The sequence below is a fragment of the Barbus barbus genome (genome assembly GCF_936440315.1).
Source record: "Barbus barbus genome assembly, chromosome: 5".
NCBI classification, from domain to species: Eukaryota; Metazoa; Chordata; class Actinopteri; order Cypriniformes; family Cyprinidae; genus Barbus; species Barbus barbus.
In genome coordinates this window covers 39,027,424-39,045,803 of record NC_136733.1, presented here as the reverse complement: position 1 = coordinate 39,045,803, position 18,380 = coordinate 39,027,424, and the positions used below count along the sequence as shown (strand labels likewise).

General features: G+C 36.7%; 1 protein-coding gene across 2 annotated transcripts in view; it reads left to right on the top strand.

Moving 5' to 3' along the window:
- Positions 1-18,365, top strand: part of LOC306870135 (E3 ubiquitin-protein ligase CHFR-like) — a 20,002-nt gene extending 1,637 nt beyond the window's left edge. Inside the window, exons 2-18 of one of the 2 annotated variants that reach the window (XM_079417227.1) lie at positions 86-219; positions 1,454-1,553; positions 2,628-2,737; positions 2,839-2,898; positions 4,026-4,193; positions 7,039-7,233; positions 7,886-8,060; positions 8,309-8,463; positions 9,303-9,465; positions 10,167-10,297; positions 11,177-11,293; positions 11,374-11,457; positions 11,544-11,614; positions 12,344-12,431; positions 12,783-12,890; positions 13,068-13,140; positions 16,004-18,365. In XM_079417227.1, coding sequence (XP_079273353.1) covers positions 108-219; positions 1,454-1,553; positions 2,628-2,737; positions 2,839-2,898; positions 4,026-4,193; positions 7,039-7,233; positions 7,886-8,060; positions 8,309-8,463; positions 9,303-9,465; positions 10,167-10,297; positions 11,177-11,293; positions 11,374-11,457; positions 11,544-11,614; positions 12,344-12,431; positions 12,783-12,890; positions 13,068-13,140; positions 16,004-16,046 — 1,953 coding nt within the window. In that variant the 5' untranslated portion in view covers positions 86-107 and the 3' untranslated portion in view covers positions 16,047-18,365. Of the gene's footprint in view, positions 1-85; positions 220-1,453; positions 1,554-2,627; positions 2,738-2,838; positions 2,899-4,025; positions 4,194-7,035; positions 7,234-7,885; positions 8,061-8,308; positions 8,464-9,302; positions 9,466-10,166; positions 10,298-11,176; positions 11,294-11,373; positions 11,458-11,543; positions 11,615-12,343; positions 12,432-12,782; positions 12,891-13,067; positions 13,141-16,003 lie in introns of both variants that reach the window. The other variant, XM_079417226.1, reaches the window with a different exon arrangement.
- Positions 18,366-18,380: the final 15 nt, after the last annotated feature.

The window sequence follows — 18,380 nt, the reverse complement described above, 5'->3', positions numbered from 1 at the left end:
AACATTGTGAGTAAATGCATTTGCATTTATTTGCCTTTATGAAATGTATGTGTTCTTTGCCTCACGCTGATCTGCTGTCTGGCAGGTAAAATAAGGAAGAGGAGAAGATGGCGCATCAGGGCAGCGGACAGGTCTGGGGAAAACTGGTGAAAGTCGACGCATCTCCGGATTCAGAGATATTACTCATAAATAGAGAGTGCACGGTGGGGAGAAAAAAAGGTGCGCTGAACATCATCATGATCATGTTAGTTGCCCGGTCTTGTTTTCTGAAATAATTGTTTCGTTTTAAAAGGGTTTCTTCATTTACTTGCTTTTTTCCCCGTAACCTCTTTACAGACTCTTCTGTCTAGATTTACTTATTGACATTAATAGTTATTACTTTTTTTTAACCCTGAAGAAGATAATCAGTCTGAAGCAGTGTCTGCATGTATTAAGCGAGCCCATGCCTTTCACAATACTCTCTTTAGTTCAGCAAACGAACCCCCCACCCCAATAATGACAAAGGCATCTATTGAAGACATGCTCTTGGAATATTAAGTAGTTTTTTTGTGTTGTGGTGGTGTGCAGGGAAAGGTTGTATCCCTTTGACTCTGTCTGGTTTTTATCCCGCTTAAATTAATATTAATCCATGTGTCTGTTTGGTTCTGTGTGCTTCACAGTAACATTGGACACTGGTTATTATCAGAACCGAGACACTTCATTACTATAATAGACTAGAGTCATTTTTAACTTCACATCACTATACTTCATTTAAGACTTACATTCCTAATGTGTCGAGGCGAGAAAGTAATGGGCCAGGTCAGGAAGAGAAAAGGTGCTTGACGAAAAGAGGAGCGTGCTTTATTAAAGTCGACATGAAAATGTGTTTGCAACCAATTTTACTTTAGTAATTTGATATAAATAAAAATAAATTTGAATAAAAATTTGAATATCGTGAAAGTTCATTTTTTCTTGTAACTTATTTCAAAAAGTGCAACTTTCATATATTTTAGATTCATTGCATGTAAAGTAAAACATTTCAAAAGTTTCTTTGTTTTAATTTTGATGATTAGAGCTAACGGCTCATGAAAGTCAAAAATCAGTATCTCAAAATATTTGAATATTTACATTTGAGTTTCAATTAATGAGTACAGTATCAATTCTGGGTATCTCTTGTTCTTTGAAACCACAATAATGGGGAAGACTGCTGACTGCTGGGAAGTTCCTTATCACATTTATTCCATAGATTTACCCCTTTAACAGATAAGCACCTACTTTTTGCATTAGTTCTTCATGCTTTTCTCATTTTCACACTGCTAAAGCTGGCATTTTAGGCTATAAAGACCTACTTTCTTTCTTTGGAATAACACAGTGATGGGTGGATTGTACACAATAAGAATAAGAATATAGCACATTTTGATTTATTGTTGACTTGTGTTGATATCATAACCTCACAGGCATATTTTCTTTATAGATTGTGACCTCTCATTCCCGGCTAATAAACTGGTCTCAGGGAATCATTGCAAAATCACTCAAGATCAAAACTCAGGAAAGGTGTGGCTGGAGGACATGAGGTAGGACCGCCTGTTTGACATCATGAGGTCTTTCTAGTAAGACACAAACTATTGAATAATTTCATGCCTATATCATGCTCTTTCCCTCTTTTTGTCTACATAGTTTATTAGTTTATATAGTATTAGTAAAAGCTAGGTCTCTATTATATTAGTATATAAATGTCAAATAAAAGTAAATATTTATTCATATAAATAAATAAATGTTTTAAATATAAAAATGTAGTAAATTTAATTTGACGTGGGCACCAAAATGACAGCTTGTCTATGACCCATATATTTTAAGTTCTTATATTTAAAGATTTCACCATGCATTGATTACAGCAAGAAAGAGGGATGAGTGTTGTGTACATTTACAGAACTAATATTATTTTCAAAGACTGATGTATAATGCTACAGTAAAATTTTTCACAAGTAGATGTACCAGTAAAAAACTTAAGTAGAAGCAGTTGGTGTTAATTCTTTTTAGTTCTATTAAGTTTTTGCAAACTATACTGAGTTGCTTGTAATTACATTAGTAAGTGAATTCAATTAATGACATGCTTGGCCCTGCGGCAAATATACATCCAATTCCCACATGACATTTAATCTTTGCTTTGGTGAATAATTAATTGTAATTTGGTTAATAGTAAGAGGATGGAGATACAGTAGTGGATGTGTGTGTCTGGAAACGGCAAGCGTCCCTCCCTTCCTTCCTTGATATCCTTCCTTGTACAACTTTCTCTTTGCTATTTTTTAACTAGGCGCTTTATTTTGTCTCTATTCATTATCTTGAAAGAAATAGTCGATACTTGGGTCGATTAGTTCTTCCTGGATCAGGCAATTAAAAAAAAAAAACTAAACAAAAAACAGATAAGTTCATAAACGGGCAATTAAGTGGACATGCTTGGAAAAGTTCCTCAGGCATTTCGAATTGTGTCAACAGTGACGTTTACTAATAACTTGTCATAATCATTTCCTATAATAAAATTCACAAATGTAGCCATTTAACCGCTGAATGGCACTCATAGAAAAGGATCCATGAAATTCATAATTACTATAATATTTGCTTGATGATGGTCTGTTTGTTTCCGTCAGCACCAATGGAACCGTGATCAACATGTCCAAAGTGGTGAAGAAAGAGACACACTTACTGCAGAATGGTGATGTCATTCACTTTGTGTACAGGAAGAATGAGCCGGAGCAAAGTAAGTTTTCACATTTAAGCATTTTCTGTTTCTATAGTATAGTTGCATCCAAACAGATGAGACAGATTGGCCACGTCACTCATCTATTTTCGGTTTTGCAGACATTGCTTATGTTTATCAGGCCATCAGGGCACAGGAAAGTGCCTCGCAGGACACTGAAGGTAAATACATTTTGAATATGACGTTTCTTGAAATCCTAATTTAATCCTCATGCCATTTTTTGACAGTTTCTGAAAGTTATGGTGCGTTCACACTAGACGCGAATGAAGCATTAAGCGCCGGTGATTTACATGTTAAGTCAATGCAAAGTTGAAAAATCTGAACTTTGGCGAATATTCGCGTAGGGTTAACCCATCAGGAGCTTGCTCTAGTAGTGACGTGATTACGACGTAGTGAGCGGAGGCAGAAATCCGAAACAACAATGGAGGACAAAATCATCGTCGCTGTATGTGGATACCCAGAGCTGTACGATACATCTTCGTACTTTTATAGAAACAGGAATAAAAAGGATCTTGCTTGGAAGAAAGTGAGTGAGGAGGTCGGACAATCTGGTAATTTGTAAAAAACGCTTTTTACTCAATTTGAGCTATATATATACATATTGAGACTATACAAGCTAGCTAAAGCCGGCAAATTGAGATTATTCGCCGTATTTTACAACTACTTTCCCGCTGACGAGTTGATGTGTTTATTCAGAGGAAGTGTGCAGAAAGAAGTGGAAGAGTCTGAGGGACACACATTTAAAGGAGATGGAGAAAAGGAGTGGGTCAGCAGCAGGGTCAGGGAAAAAGTCGAAGTACTCTGCGGTCCTGTCTTTCCTCGACCCCTTCGTCTCCCGACGGGAGACAAGCGGGAATATGGAGAGGGGGGATGAGGAGAATCAGGCGCAGGGTACGACCACCCCGAGGACCAGGGCGAGACAGAAGCAGCAGCAGCAGGGCAGTCAGAGACAGGAGGTGTGTTGACAAGTGAAGCAACACAACAGGGCATATATGTTGTTTTAGTTTATTTTCTTATAAAGCACATTTCTACTGCCTTCAGAGCAGCCCAAAGTGCTGTAAAATGCATTCCAAAAAAAACAAACACAAGCAATGACACACACAACATCTTAAAAAGGAAAACATTCATTACGTCTCTCCTATACTATAACAATCTAAACTTGAACAAAAAATTATTGAAAAATTATGAAAGATTTACAAGAGTTAAAATGTTCAAGCGTCCAACTTTATTCACGCAAGTCGCGTCTGGTATGAACGCCCCATTAGAGTTTTATCTTTGATCTCCATAGATGCTGGAAGAGAAGAAGATTCAGATCTGACGGAAACCGAGAGTGAACCAGTTCCAGTGGAGCCTGTTATTGTGAAGCCTCTACCTCAGTCTGGGCCTGAGGATCCTCAGCCATCTACCTCCAGCTCTTCCTTCCTCTTCTACAACATGCCCTTATCTACCTGCTCTGGTAATTACCGTCCACACTGCAAGCACTCTTTCATGCTTGCAGTTTCAAGTTGCTTTGATAAGAAAATGACTTGTATATAAGTGTAAATGCATTGGCTTTCTATACTGCTGTTCATCTATGCATTGAGTTTTTCAGATTTAAGGCCCATTCGGAGTCATTAATGTTAAACAACAAAAGATGTTAAATAAATGTATACTTAAGTAAACCTATTGTATCTGAAAAACGAGTACCAAAAAATGAAAATTTATTCCAGTTTTCCCCAAATTCAATCCTTGATTCAAATTTCTCATAAGCTTAATTGATTTGGTATAAAGAGAGAAGAATTAATGACTATTTTTGTTTGAAGACTACATAAAAAATTGCTACCAAAATAAATGTTGGTAACTGCAGTTTGACTAAAAGTTGACAAAAATGCAATGACTTTTCGTCGACTAAAACTATGAAAGACTCAAATGACTAAAATGTGACTAAGACTATTAAGCATTTTCAAGATAAAGACTAAGACTAAATCAAAAATGCCTGCCAAAATTAACACTGATTCGGACCAAGGATGATAAATATAACGATAAAGATATGGTTTTAGAAATCATTCTGAGAGAATTCAAATAATAGCTGAGTTCAAAACTACTGATAACGGCACAGAGGAACAATATGCTTGGAATCACTTCTTCAGAACCATTTGTTTCTAACTGATGAACAATCAAAACGTTCAAACAAAATGCTATCATGAATTACTGTGGATGCTCAGGGCTTGCAAAATCGCTAGCCTGACGTCCCGGAGCTATTGTGTTTTCCAGTCGGGCTACCAAATGTATCACTGCCCTACCGACGGGCCTTAAATACAGGGGTCCCACGCAGTGTTCCCTCTAAACTGAGCGCGCTCTTCTTCCACCGCGGCCGCGCAGAAGAAATAATGTGCCTCGCGCACACATAAATGAGTTGGGAAGCCATATGATCGAATGCCGCCAGTAAAAAGGAAAGAATAGCAATGCTCGGGCAAACCGCTATAGAGCTGATGTCACGACAGAGTTAGAACCGGTTTCATAGAAAGAGAACGATGCACCAAATGAGTCGCTGGAGAAACGGAATACTTCAATGGTTGCGGTGCGCTCAACACGAGAGACAACGCAAACGCAATGACGTGAAATAAAACGTCCTCATGTATTAAAGAAGAGGGCCTTGATTAAGTGCTGGAAATAGTGGAGGATGGGTAACAAAACTCAGTTACCCAGCTTAAGTTTTTATTCTATTATATTCTGTTCTGTCAGTTTAAATAGTTTGTTTTGATAATATATTATGTTAGGGCTATATTATAAACCTGATAAATAATTGACCTTGTTTTTGAGTCTTTGACTGAGTCTCTTGCTCATCAAGGCTGTATTCCTTTCAAAAATACAGGAAAAAAAAACAGTGAAATATTATTGCAATTTCTAATATTGGTTTCCTATTTTAATACCTATACTTTATAATAGCATTTATTCCTGTGATGCAGCGCTGTATTTTCAGCATCATTACTCCAGTCTTCAGTGTCCCATGATCCTTCAGGAATCATTCTAATATACTGATTTATTATCTGTGTTGAAACTGTTCTGCTGCTTCATATTTATTTGGAACCTGTTACTTTTTTCTTTGATTCTTTGATTTAATAAAAAGTTTAAAAGAACAGCATTTACTCAAAATAGAAATATTTTCTAACAATAGAAGTCTTTACTATCAATTTTATCCATTTAACACATCCTTGCTGAATAAAGTTTATTTAACTTTCTTTAAACTTTTTGAAAGTATCTTTAAAAAAGAAAGAAAACATTTTCTGACCCCAAACTTTTGAATAGTTTATATTAACAAAAAAGTAACAAAAAATCTCCATTTTGACTTTTTTATTTTTTTTAAAATATCACAGGTCCCAAAAAATACAGTATAAAAAATTAAATAAAAAAGCAGTACAACTGTTTCCAACATTGATTAAAAATCAGCGTATTAAAATAATTTCTAAAGGATCATGTGACTCTGAAAATACTGCTTTGCTTCACAGGAATTACTTACATTTTAAAGTATATTAAAATAGAAAACATTTATTTTAAATTGCAATAATATTTCACAATATTATTTTGTGAAATAATATTCAGTATTTTTTATCAAATAGATACAGCCTTGATGAGCAAAAGAATCCTCTTTAAAAAACTGTATTGATCCAAACTGTTGAACTGCAGTGTATTGTTCAGTAAAAATGATTTCTCAGGAAACCTAAAATGTACATCATTTAGTTACATCAAGGGTCAAATCAAATATAAATAGCACATTAAAGTTAAAAGTTACACACTTTTTTGTGTGCATGCTGTACAGGTCTGGTGTAAAGAATGCTTTTGCTCAGGTGCCCGAAATGTCTGACCGATAGAGAGAAGTTTTGCTCAGCAAGAAAAAAATTAGAGGGAACATTGCTCCCATGGGTCCTTAAATTTGCTACAACTAAGTTTTTAAGGCCTTATACCATTTAACGTATTTAAAACTGTCTATGAAATCATTTTTAAATAGATTTAAGAATTCTGCAGATACCTTGTAAATAGTAAAATAAAACTCTTTCCTTGATATTCGTTGATATTTGTGTATTGAAAATGTTTTTGATTGACATTTATGGTCTTTATTTTATTTGGGCTTTCAAAATCTGAAGACTACCTGCCCGAAGGGCTACCAGGGATTTAGAAATTTTGCGAGCCCTGATGCTGATATAGTTCTTATCTTTATAGTTATCATTTTTGATATGTGCAAGCTTTTACAGTGTTGACATACTCAAAAAATCCATAAAAAATACTAAGAAATTTATATCGCTGTATGTACAATTCAGCAGATGTGTCTGCAAAGAAGAACCCAGCGAGTTCTTCGGTTGTTTGTAAAGGAGAATCAGAGATGACTGCACCAGCGAGCAGCCCTGGGGAGCCGGTCATCAATCACACTCGCCTGAAGTGGACCTGCTGGACTGAGGGAGGACAACAGACGGAGCCCGAGGTGGAAATGCAGAGGAAAAGAAGAAAAATTGACAAAGGTGCTGTAACACAGTTTTGGTCAAATTAATAGATGTGACATGTTGTAAGTAATTTATGATTTCTGTCTATTTTGAGTGGTCTGAGTATCTGTATTATGGCATAATAATATTCAGACTACTCTGAAAGAGTTTAAAAGCGTTTTAGGCTTTGATGGTTTAAGATTTCCATCTACACAACCGTTCAAAAACTTTCTCATACTCGCCAAGGCTGCATTTATTTGATCAAAAATACAGTACAACTAGTAATTATTACAGTTTAAAATAACTGTTTTATATTTTAATGTATTAAAATGCAAGTCTGAATTTTCTGTAGTCATTACTCCAGTCTTCAATGTCACATGATCATTCTAATCATTGTAATATGCTGATCTGGTGCTTAAGTAACATTTCTTATTATGAATGTTGAACAATTGCTGCTTAAAGTTTTTGTGGAAACAGTGATGCTTTTTTCAAGATTCTTTGAATGGAATGTTGAAAATAACAGAATTTTTATTTGAAATATAATTTTTTTACATTTATAAATGCATCTTTATTTGAAAATGCTTGCTGAAATCTTGCTGACTTTTAAATGGTAGTGTGTACCTGGTTTTAACATGCATTTGAGAACTGTTCTACAGTATAAACACTTCCTTTATGTCTGTCTGTCCTGCAGATGATCTGAATGGGTGTGGATCTTCTCACAGTGACTCTGCTGTTTCTGCAGCAGCTCCTCAGGTCTCTCTCAGAGGAGCAGCAGGGAAAGAGAAAACTGAGGGAGCCACTACAGACAAAATGGAAGAATCCCTCACATGCATCGTCTGCCAGGACTTGCTGCATGACTGTGTCAGGTCAGTCCAACGTGCACAAATCAACACTCACACCCGAATGGACCAGAGCATAAATCCCTTTTAGTTGTTTTATTAATTATAAATCATCTAAAGGGATGGTTCACCCAAAGATGAATTGAAGGTGAAGTAAAAGATGACAGAATTTTAGTTTTTGTGTGAACTATCCCTTTAAGAAGGATTTTAAAAAGGTGTGTGGAGGCTGAATTTGAATGTGTGTGTGTGTGTGTGTGTGTGTGTGTTTGGTACAGTCTTCAGCCCTGCATGCATACGTTTTGCTCTGCCTGTTATTCTGGCTGGATGGAGCGTTCCTCCCTCTGCCCCACCTGCCGATGTCCTGTGGAGAGGATCCGTAAAAACCACATCCTCAACAACCTGGTGGAGGCTTACCTTCTCCAGCACCCAGGTACTGTGTAACACCGCTATTCTCACTTTGTATTAAGGCCTGTTCACACCGAGTCAACTAACTACACAACATGAGAGTATTAACCGTTTACAAGCTATCTTTAACTTTGTTTTTAATTAAGCAAATACCTAGGCAAAGAGACAAAAATAAAAGTGTCCAAGAGTTTACAGAGATGTGTTACTTAGCAGAAATATGCCTAAGCACAAGATTTCAATGAGAGTGGCACTTTTAAACTAGAAATAACTACTACTACAAATCAGATGGTCAGGTACACTATTGTTCAAACGTGTTTTTTTTATATATATATATATATATATATATATATATATGTGTATATATATATATATATATATATATATGTGTATATATATATATATATATATATATATATATATATATATGTATATATATATATATATATATATATATATATATATATATATATATATATATTTTGAAAGAAGTCTCACTAAGGCTGCATTTATTTTATCAAAAATACAGTAAGAACAGTGTTATTGAGAATTATTATTACAATTTAAAATAACCGTTTCCTATTTTAATATATTTTAAAATCTAATTTATTCCTTTGATGCCAAAGCTGAACTTTTAGCAGACATTATTCTCCAGTCTTCAGTGTCACCTGATCCTTCATTCTGATCTATCATACTGATACTGATTTTTTTTGCTCAAGAAACGTTTCTTATAATTGTCAATGCTGAAAATAGTTACTGCTAATTATTTTTGTGGATACTTTTTTTCAGAAAATTTACTAATCCCTAACCTTTGAACAGATTTTTTAATTTTTGTGGCTTTTTTTTGTTTGTTATAATTGTTGATAGAGAAGTGTCGGAGTAAAGAGGAATTGCGCAGCATGGATGCCCGAAACAAGATCACACAGGACATGCTGCAGCCAAAGGTCGAGCGCTCCTTCTCGGACGAGGAGGGTAGTTCAGACTATCTGTTCGAACTCTCAGACAATGACAGCGACATATCTGACATGAGGTCAGCAACCGTTATCCATTAAGTGTTTTTGTTAAAAGGAAGTGCCGTCATACAGTGGTGGCCAAAATGATTATAACAATAGTATTTTCACCAGCTAAAGTGAGTTATTTCTATCTTTTGCTGTAGTGTGTCAGTAGGAAATATCAGTTTACATTTCCAAACATTCATTTTTGCCATTAATTGTAGTAATCCAGTCAGATTTTTGAGATCTGATCTGATCATCGTCCAGTCTGTCTGGAATAACATGAAGAAACTGAGACAGACTAAATCCAGAAGAACTGTGTGGAGCACTGGCTGTTGTCAAACAAAAATCTCACTGGATTATTACAAATAACGGCAAAATGAATGTTTGTAAATGTAAACTGATATTTCCTACTAACACACTACAGCAAAAGATAGAAATAACTGACTTAAAACCATTTTAGCTGAAAATACTAGTGTTCGAATCATTTTGGCCACCACTGTATATAATATTGCGTATTATAATTTTTTCTTGAAGTAGAAGTTTAAGAAAGGAAAATCCAGTTACCCCAATGATTATAGTGTTTTCTTACTTATTGAATGTTAGCTAAAATTGTGATTCTCTTGGATCTAGAGTAGATGATCCTACCTCTTAAAATAGTAGATGACCTATCAGTTGGTTCTATCAAGTACTTAAGTGATTACTGAAACACACCCTGATCTAACATGTTTGTTCTCAGTCAGCCCTATATGATGTGTCGGCAGTGTCCAGGTTATCGGAAGGAGCTCAGCTCTGCCCCGTGGATCTGTGAGCCCGCTCAAACCGAAGGGCCTGGAGATGGCCCCTCCACATCCTCTGACACCTCACCAGGTTATTCATGTTCACCCTTCAGTCAGACCAAGAGGTGTAAAGAGTACCTGAAAGCCATACATGAGTAAAAGTATAGATACCTTAGAGTGAAAATTACTCCACTACAAGTCGCAAGTCACCAATTACAAAACAACTTGCCCAAAACTCTTAAGAGCATCTGATTTTAAAAGCACTTTAGTGTTTTACTTATAATTAATATAGATGCCCTAGTCAAAGAGACATGCCAGTGAAAAACTATAATGTTGTGGAGAAGCTGGGGAAAACAGGCAGAAGCAAGGATCTATGTGCAGGTATTTATTGGAAAAACTAGAACAAGCAAACCAAAGGGAACAAAAAATATGTCTCTTCAGTATAACGGATAAATAAAATAATGTTAAGTCAAATTAAAAAGTCAAAGCTGTGCTGGTTTCGGCCTCATGTCATATATAAAACACCTGTGATTCACAACTACTTGCTAAGGAACTCGTGTTCACGTAAAGTAGATTTGTTGACAAGTTTAGGTGAGAAAGGGCAAAACGCACAAGATATAGTCTTTCAGTGCCCTGTAGCTGGCGATGTCACGTCTTTAGCAGAAATAAACTGCTGCAGAAAAAGCTTTAGGTGCCATGCAAAATTGTAATGTGTAACTGCAACACTCATGACAGATACATTAGAGTAAAGTGTACAGATAATCATTCAAAAAAATGTAGTGAAGTAGAAAGTAAAAGTTGCTATTATCTTTGATACTCAGTAAAACTACAAAGTATCCAAAAAGATACTCGGGTACAGTAATTAATTACATTTACTCCAATACTTTACACCTAGACGATTCGCTCACACACTAACAGACACATCCATGCAATTCTTCATGTTCATAAATGCACTGTGTTCCTGCTGCAGCTCCTCAGGAGTTCAGATGTCCTCCTCAGGGCAGTCACCTCATCTGCTCCTGCTGCCTGCAGCCCATGCCTGACCGCCGCTTTGAGCACCTTCCCCCTCAGGTGTCTCCGCAGCACTGTGAGTGATCCTGACACCTGTCTGTCAATGTGCTCCAGCCTCCGGGAGTCACCTGATGATTTGTCTGTTGGTTTGACCAGGTATGGTGTGCCAGAAAGCGTACTGTCATGTGTACTGGGGCTGCCAGCGGATCGGCTGTCACGGCTGCCTAGCGCAGTTCAGCGGTAGGTTTCTGAGCGGTTAAGATTTCTGTATGAAATGTTATAATACTTTATTGTATAATAACGATTATGATTATTTCTCCTCACAGAACTTAACCTTAATGATAAATGTCTGGATGGAGTTTTTAATGGCAATCAATATGAGTCTGAAGTCCTTCAGGTGAGTACAGTTTGTTTTCTGATACTGTGGGATCAGTGCTATTTTAGAATTACTATTATAGTATCTACTAGTGTTTTGAATTAGCTTTTATTTTCATTTAGATTTTAGTAATTTTGTTATATTCTTTTGTCATTTTTATTATTATTTATTTTAAATACATCTATTTAGCTTTCATTTATTTTTTTTCAATTTTAGTCATTTTAGTATTTCAGCTTAATTTCAGTTAGTTTCCAAGGCAACATTTCTCATTGTTTTCCCTTTTTTTAAGATAATATTTTTTCCTAATATATTTCATTTTTTTAAAACTTCAGCTTAATTATATATATTTGTAATAGTTTCCTGTAGCGATACAAACACTGTGTGGAATTTGAACAAATCCCTAACTTTAATAAACTTGTGTTTGTGCTACAGACAAATTATGTGGATAAGAGTTAAGGAGAACTGTGCTGTTACTTTTCACATTTTTTGCCTGATTGATGATAAATTGAGCAAAAAAAAAAATCACATTGTCTGACATAGGCTGCTAATACATAGATTAAAATAATGAACTTAATCTGATTATCTCAAGATACAGTAACATGTTATTGCATTGAAAAAAAAATACATAAGATTAATTTATTCCCATGGGCATTTTTCATATCTTAAACTAAACTATAAATGCATTTCCCCCATTTTTCCACTTGGAAACCCAGCCCTCTAAACTGTTAATTTCTGCTTTTTTCGTGGCAGAATTATTTGGCTTCTCGAGGAATGAGCTGGAGGCATATGCTGCAGGAAGCGCTTCAGGCTGTACAGCAGGGCCTGTACCAGCTCTCTGGTAACTGCGCTTTGGTCATATTGAGAAATGTCGAGGATTAGGCACAGCTTGAAGTAAGGGTGGATAATATAAAGGAAGAAAATCACAATATTCCTGAATATTTTGGGGATATTTTCACATCACAGAGATCTTTAAGTTTTTTGTCTTTTTCTCTGAACGTAACGTAATTGGAAGCCCCATTTTCTAACATGTGGTTGCAAATTATATTATATAAAAAGAAAAGTGTGTACCAGCTGATTCATCATTTCGCTGTCACACATCCCTGTGATTAAGAAACAGAATGTCAATGCATCAGTTAATGAAATTAACAGTAAATGAAAAATCACTTTTGTTCATATGTGCATGTTTCAGATTACAGAATCACTGCCAACTCTCTGCTCTGCTACTGCTGTGGACTTCGCACTTTTAGAGAGCTCGCATATAAATACAGAGAACATATTCCTCCATCAGATCTGCCAGGTAAGACTCTTGTGCAATAAAGTACCACAAAGCTGCACAGTCATATTAGCATCACAGAATGTGTTTAATTCCCCTCTACTGTAGGTAGACATGAGGCCACATATATCAAACTGTACAATTAAATTGAAATGATAAAAATGTGTTTTTACATGCAGTAAGGTTTTTTTTCTTCCACAGATTCTGTGACTGCCAGACCAAACTGTTACTGGGGACGCAACTGTCGGACTCAAGTGAAACCACACCACGCTTTGTAAGTCAGCGACATGTAAAATCTGGAAATTAATTTTTAATTTGATATCCATCCTGATAGAGTCGCAACTTCAAATCTAATGTCTTGCCTGTCCAATTCAGTTTAAAGTACTTTATTGGCATGATTATGTTTACGTACTGTTTTGCAAAAGCATTAAGCGCATCTCTGTACATTTATGTCCATCCTGAGAAGCGCGTCACACTTATGTCCACCAGTAGAGGGCAGCTAATGAGCATGTATTGTAGTGTCAGTCTGCAGTACAACTACATAGGCCTGTTTGTCAGGACATGGTCAGTTTATGTCAAAGTTCTGTTAGTCAGGGGTTCTGTGGGTCTTATAAAGTCTTAATTCACTCTTCCACAAATTAAGGCCCAAAAAGGTCTTAAACCAGATCAGAAAGCCTTAAATTCAAATTGTCTGCACTTCAAAAAATATGCTCAGTCTGAATATTTTCTTTTGGTTTCCAATACAAATATCCAAACATCCTTAATTCAAGATACATTGTGGTGCAAATTAAATGTATAAAGTCTTGTTTTCTGAGAAAAGTAACACAATTTATCGCATTAATATTTAAAACAAGAACGAATATCTGTCAGCAGGTATGAAAACTTTTTTTTGTTGTTTCAAAAAACAAGACATTTTTGTCATTTTGCTTCACAAAGTAAATGTTTTGATTTAAGAATATTTAGACATTTACAGAGCTATTCAAGCTTTTTTTGTTGTAAAAAAAAATGTTATTGACAAGATAGACCTTAAGACTTTATTGACGTATTGTGTTCTATTCGATTAGATTAGATTAGATTCAACTTTATTGTCATTTATGCAGAGTACAAGTACAGAGCTAATGAAATGCAGTTAGCATCTAACCAGAAGTGCAAGAATATAGTGTTTTATATACATATAAGTGCAGAGTAAGTGAAGATATGATTTACAGAATATACAGTGGAATTGCTATATACAGTATTGAGCAGAGTATATACAGAATATAAAATAGGAATGCAATGTAGGGATTGTATGTACATTATGAACAGAGCAATGTAGATTATATAGATTACAGATTATATATACACATTATGAACAGCAGAAACGTGAGAACAGTGGTAATAAATAAATACAGCTGGATGAGTGTGCAAAGTATTGATAGAACAATGTATTCTATGCAAAATAGCAGTAGTGCAATATTTTATAGAAATAGTTTACTGTGCTTGTACAGTAACAACTTTAGACAGTTTATAGTGTAATGACTTGAACGATGTGCAGTCTGTGCAAAATATGAGTAGTGCAAATGCATGTGTTTAAAGTACTGTGACCAGTGCAGTAATAAGCAGGTGCAGGTTAGATTGGTGGTGTGGCGTTCAGAAGTGTCACAGCCTCGGGGAAGAAGCTCTTCCTGAGCCTACTGGTGCGAGAGCGTAGGCACCTGTAACGCCTGCCGGATGGAAGGAGGGTGAAAAGTCCATGGTTAGGGTGAGAGGCATCCTTGATGATGTTTCTTGCCCTGCCCAGACAGCGCTTATAATAAATGTTCTCAATGGAAGTTAACTGGGTGCCGGTGATCCGTTGAGCAGTTTTCACCACCCGCTGGAGTGCTTTGCGGTCAGATGCGGAGCAATTGCTGTACCATACTGAGATGCAGTTCGTGAGTATGCTCTCAATGGTACAGCGGTAGAATTCCACAAGGATCCTGGGATTCAGGTGAACTTTCTTAAGGCTCCTTAAGAAGTAAAGGCGCTGCTGTGCCTTTTTGACCAGAGTAGAGGTGTTATGGGACCAGGTGAGGTCATCAGAGATGTGGATGCCAAGGAACTTGAAACTCGACACACGCTCCACTTCAGCTCCGTTGATGTAGATGGGTGTGTGTGCATGACTCCTAGTCCGCCTGAAGTCCACAATGATCTCCTTTGTCTTCTGGGTGTTTAGCTGTAGATTATTGGTGGCACACCATACAGCCAGGTGCTGCACCTCATCCCTGTAGGCTGATTCATCGTCATCCTTGATCAGGCCTACCACCGTGGTGTCATCTGCAAATTTGATTATGGTGTTGGAGCCATAAACAGGAACACAGTCATGGGTGAAGAGGGAGTACAGGAGAGGGCTCAGTACGCAGCCCTGTGGCACGCCGGTGTTCAGGGTGATGATGGAGGAGGAGAGGTTATCTAACTTGACGGACTGAGGTCTGTTAGTCAGAAAATCTAGAATCCAATTACAGATGGGTGTGCTGATTCCAAGCTGGCTGAGCTTGGAGATCAGCTTGGAGGGGATTACTGTATTAAATGCAGAACTGAAGTCCATGAACAGCATTCTCACATGTGTGTTTTGACTGTCCAGGTGGGTGAGGGCAGAGTGAAGCGCTGTTGAGATGGCGTCCTCTGTTGACCTATTGTGGCGATAGGCAAATTGGAATGGGTCCAGTGTAGCAGGGAGACAGGATTTTAGGTGGGATGCAACCAGTTTCTCAAAACACTTGGCAATGATGGGGGTGAGTGCAACAGGACGGAAGTCGTTAGGGACCGAGGCAGTGGAATGTTTCGGTACTGGTACGATGGTGGAGGTTTTGAAGATAGTGGGGACAGTTGTTTGGGCCAGGGACAGATTGAAAATGTCCGTGAAGACCTCAGCTAGCTGCTCCGCACAGGCTTTAAGCACACGACCAGGTATTCCGTCAGGGCCAGCTGCCTTCCGTGCATTCACCTTACGCAAAGTGGAGTAAAATTCAGTTCGTTCCTTACATTTACTTGGTCTTAAAAAGGTCTTGAATTTACTTCATAAAACCTGCGGAAACTCTGGGTAATGATCATAATCATGCTCATTAATTCAGATAACAATGAATCTTAATCTGTCATTTTATTTTCTCCTCTTTCAGGAAATTCAACCATGTGTGTGAGCAGACGCGGTTTAAGAACTAAAGCTGGAGGAATTTGACAGCGGTGGTTCTGGGTAACTGATCTGCTGCGGGCACGTGTTATACCTCTGTACACCTCTAGATGGCAACTTTACATATGCAAAGTCAATCAGATGATGATAAATCAATCATCCTGGAGTATGGTGTCAGGGCATGGAAACATCTGATCTGGATCTGCACTGTGTGTAGAAGCAGACGCTAGTTTTCCATGACGGACCGACCGTCACTCTTTCAGTATGCACTCTTCTTTCCACTATGCTGTTGACATGCTTTCATGCTGCATCTCTGCTTATAATTGTAAAACGAGAAAACCTTGGCAATCACCTTTTCATGCAAAAAGCTCTTTAGCTTGAACCTTATACAATATACAAAATATAAAACTAACCTATGGTGCCTAAGAGTCAGTCAACTATGAGTGCTCTTTCTTTGCATGTCACACATACTTCTTCCATTTTTAATGTTCTTTCACTATTATCATTAACTGCTCAAGACATTTAAATGCTACTGAGAATGTTGAATATGCATGTTATAAAAAAGGGATGATCGTGTTGGTGACTCAAAACTAGTGCACTAAACTTTCACACGGATTCAGCATTTGCATTCTGTTCATTATTTGGGCAGTAAGCCATGTGAAGAAAAGGTGTTTTTTTTCACTCATTTTATATCGCACTGCAGGGGATAATCAAGTCAAACCTGATTTATAATAAAGGCTTAAATGCTTTCGCGCATCTCGTTATGATTATGGAATTTTTGCTTTTGACTCTTCATATGCAAACAATGCCAGTTTTTAGCTAGTCAGTGGATGATGCTTTTCCTAGCGTTGTCCTATGTAATGAAGATATTTTAGTTTTTCTTTGACTTGTAGGATTGGTGATATTATAGGTAGATGGTAGGGCCATATAATAGCTGTTTAAATATATTAATATTTTCTGACTAGGCTAGAGCTGTATTTCTGGGCTAGTAAAATTTTTTTTTTTCTTTTCTTATTCCCATCTTCCCCAAGAAGTTTTATTTGAGTTGGTGTATATTTTTAACACTCAGCTGATTCTTGTTTAACTTGGTAAACCACATTGGTTTTAGCCATAGTTCTTCCAATTAGCTTTTTTTTTTATATATATGAAAGTTTTAATACACTGTGTTAACTGTTTCATGGATCACATTGGCTTCCTCAGTGTATAAAATGTGGCATTAAAGCTACAAGAAAATTCTTAAAGTTAAGAACATTTTACCCTTCAAACTTTTTTATTAAAATTATTATTATTTTTTTTTCAGATACCTGAAAGTAGGCACATGCTATATCTCATCATGTTCATTGTGATGTTTTGTAAATATTTCCAAAAATCTTGCAGGGTACACTTTACATAAAGTTGGAAATATTTTTGCTTTTTTGCCTTGTGCATGTTTTTGGGGTCTGTTGTTCCTCACACCACAGCATTCTTCAGAGGCTCAGATTAGACTTCCTACAACTATAGAGGTCAATCCTCTACATCCCTCACCAGCGCTTTAATGAAGGTGGACAGAAGGGCTCAGCACTCTCACACACTGACCTAATGGCACCTGACAAATGACCACATTTGCTACACTTCATTAGTAAATGTTAAGTTGTGGTTTTACAGGATAACTCCCCCTGCCATTGCTTTCAAAGTTTGTATGGGAGTGATTCTACTAGGGTTTATGCTTGTTGCAAATTAATGCAGCTTTCCCCAAATTTCATCTGCTTGTAAATTAACTGGTATGCAAAATCGAAAATATCTTATGAGATATGTGGAAAAGGGTTTTTATTTTATATTCAAATATCTACCTAAACATTTTGTATGTCTAATAGACTGATAAACCTTCCTTTGAAACCACACTAAGGCTCTTGTATAAACCTAAAAGGTGGTTTCAGGTTAGTTGAATATGTTACGATGTGAGCTCCGAAGCGGGTCTCTTTCTATGAGCTCTTAAAATCTGCAGGAAGGGTTGAGGGATTTATTCAGGAATGGTCCCGAGTGTTAGAGATGCTTTGGAGGCTGCTTTGCATTTACTGAAAGGGGGATGTACTCAGCAAATATTTACTTGCTTGGGTTGGATGGGATTTTCTCGTTCTTTCAGAAAGGGGGTGTTTAATTCTACCTCAAAGTTTAAGCTGGGGCTTCAAATGGAGAAGAAAATGTTTTCTGCTCATCAGGTTTTTGAGTAACTATTGGGAAGCCCCTATAATAGCACTGTTAATGTTCTATAGTTGAATTAGCGCTTGCTGTGCCTCATGTTTGTAATGCCTAGAAATAAATCAGACTAAAACCTTGTTTAATTTACTGCACTAATAATAAAAGACGACATTGAATTATCTTGGACG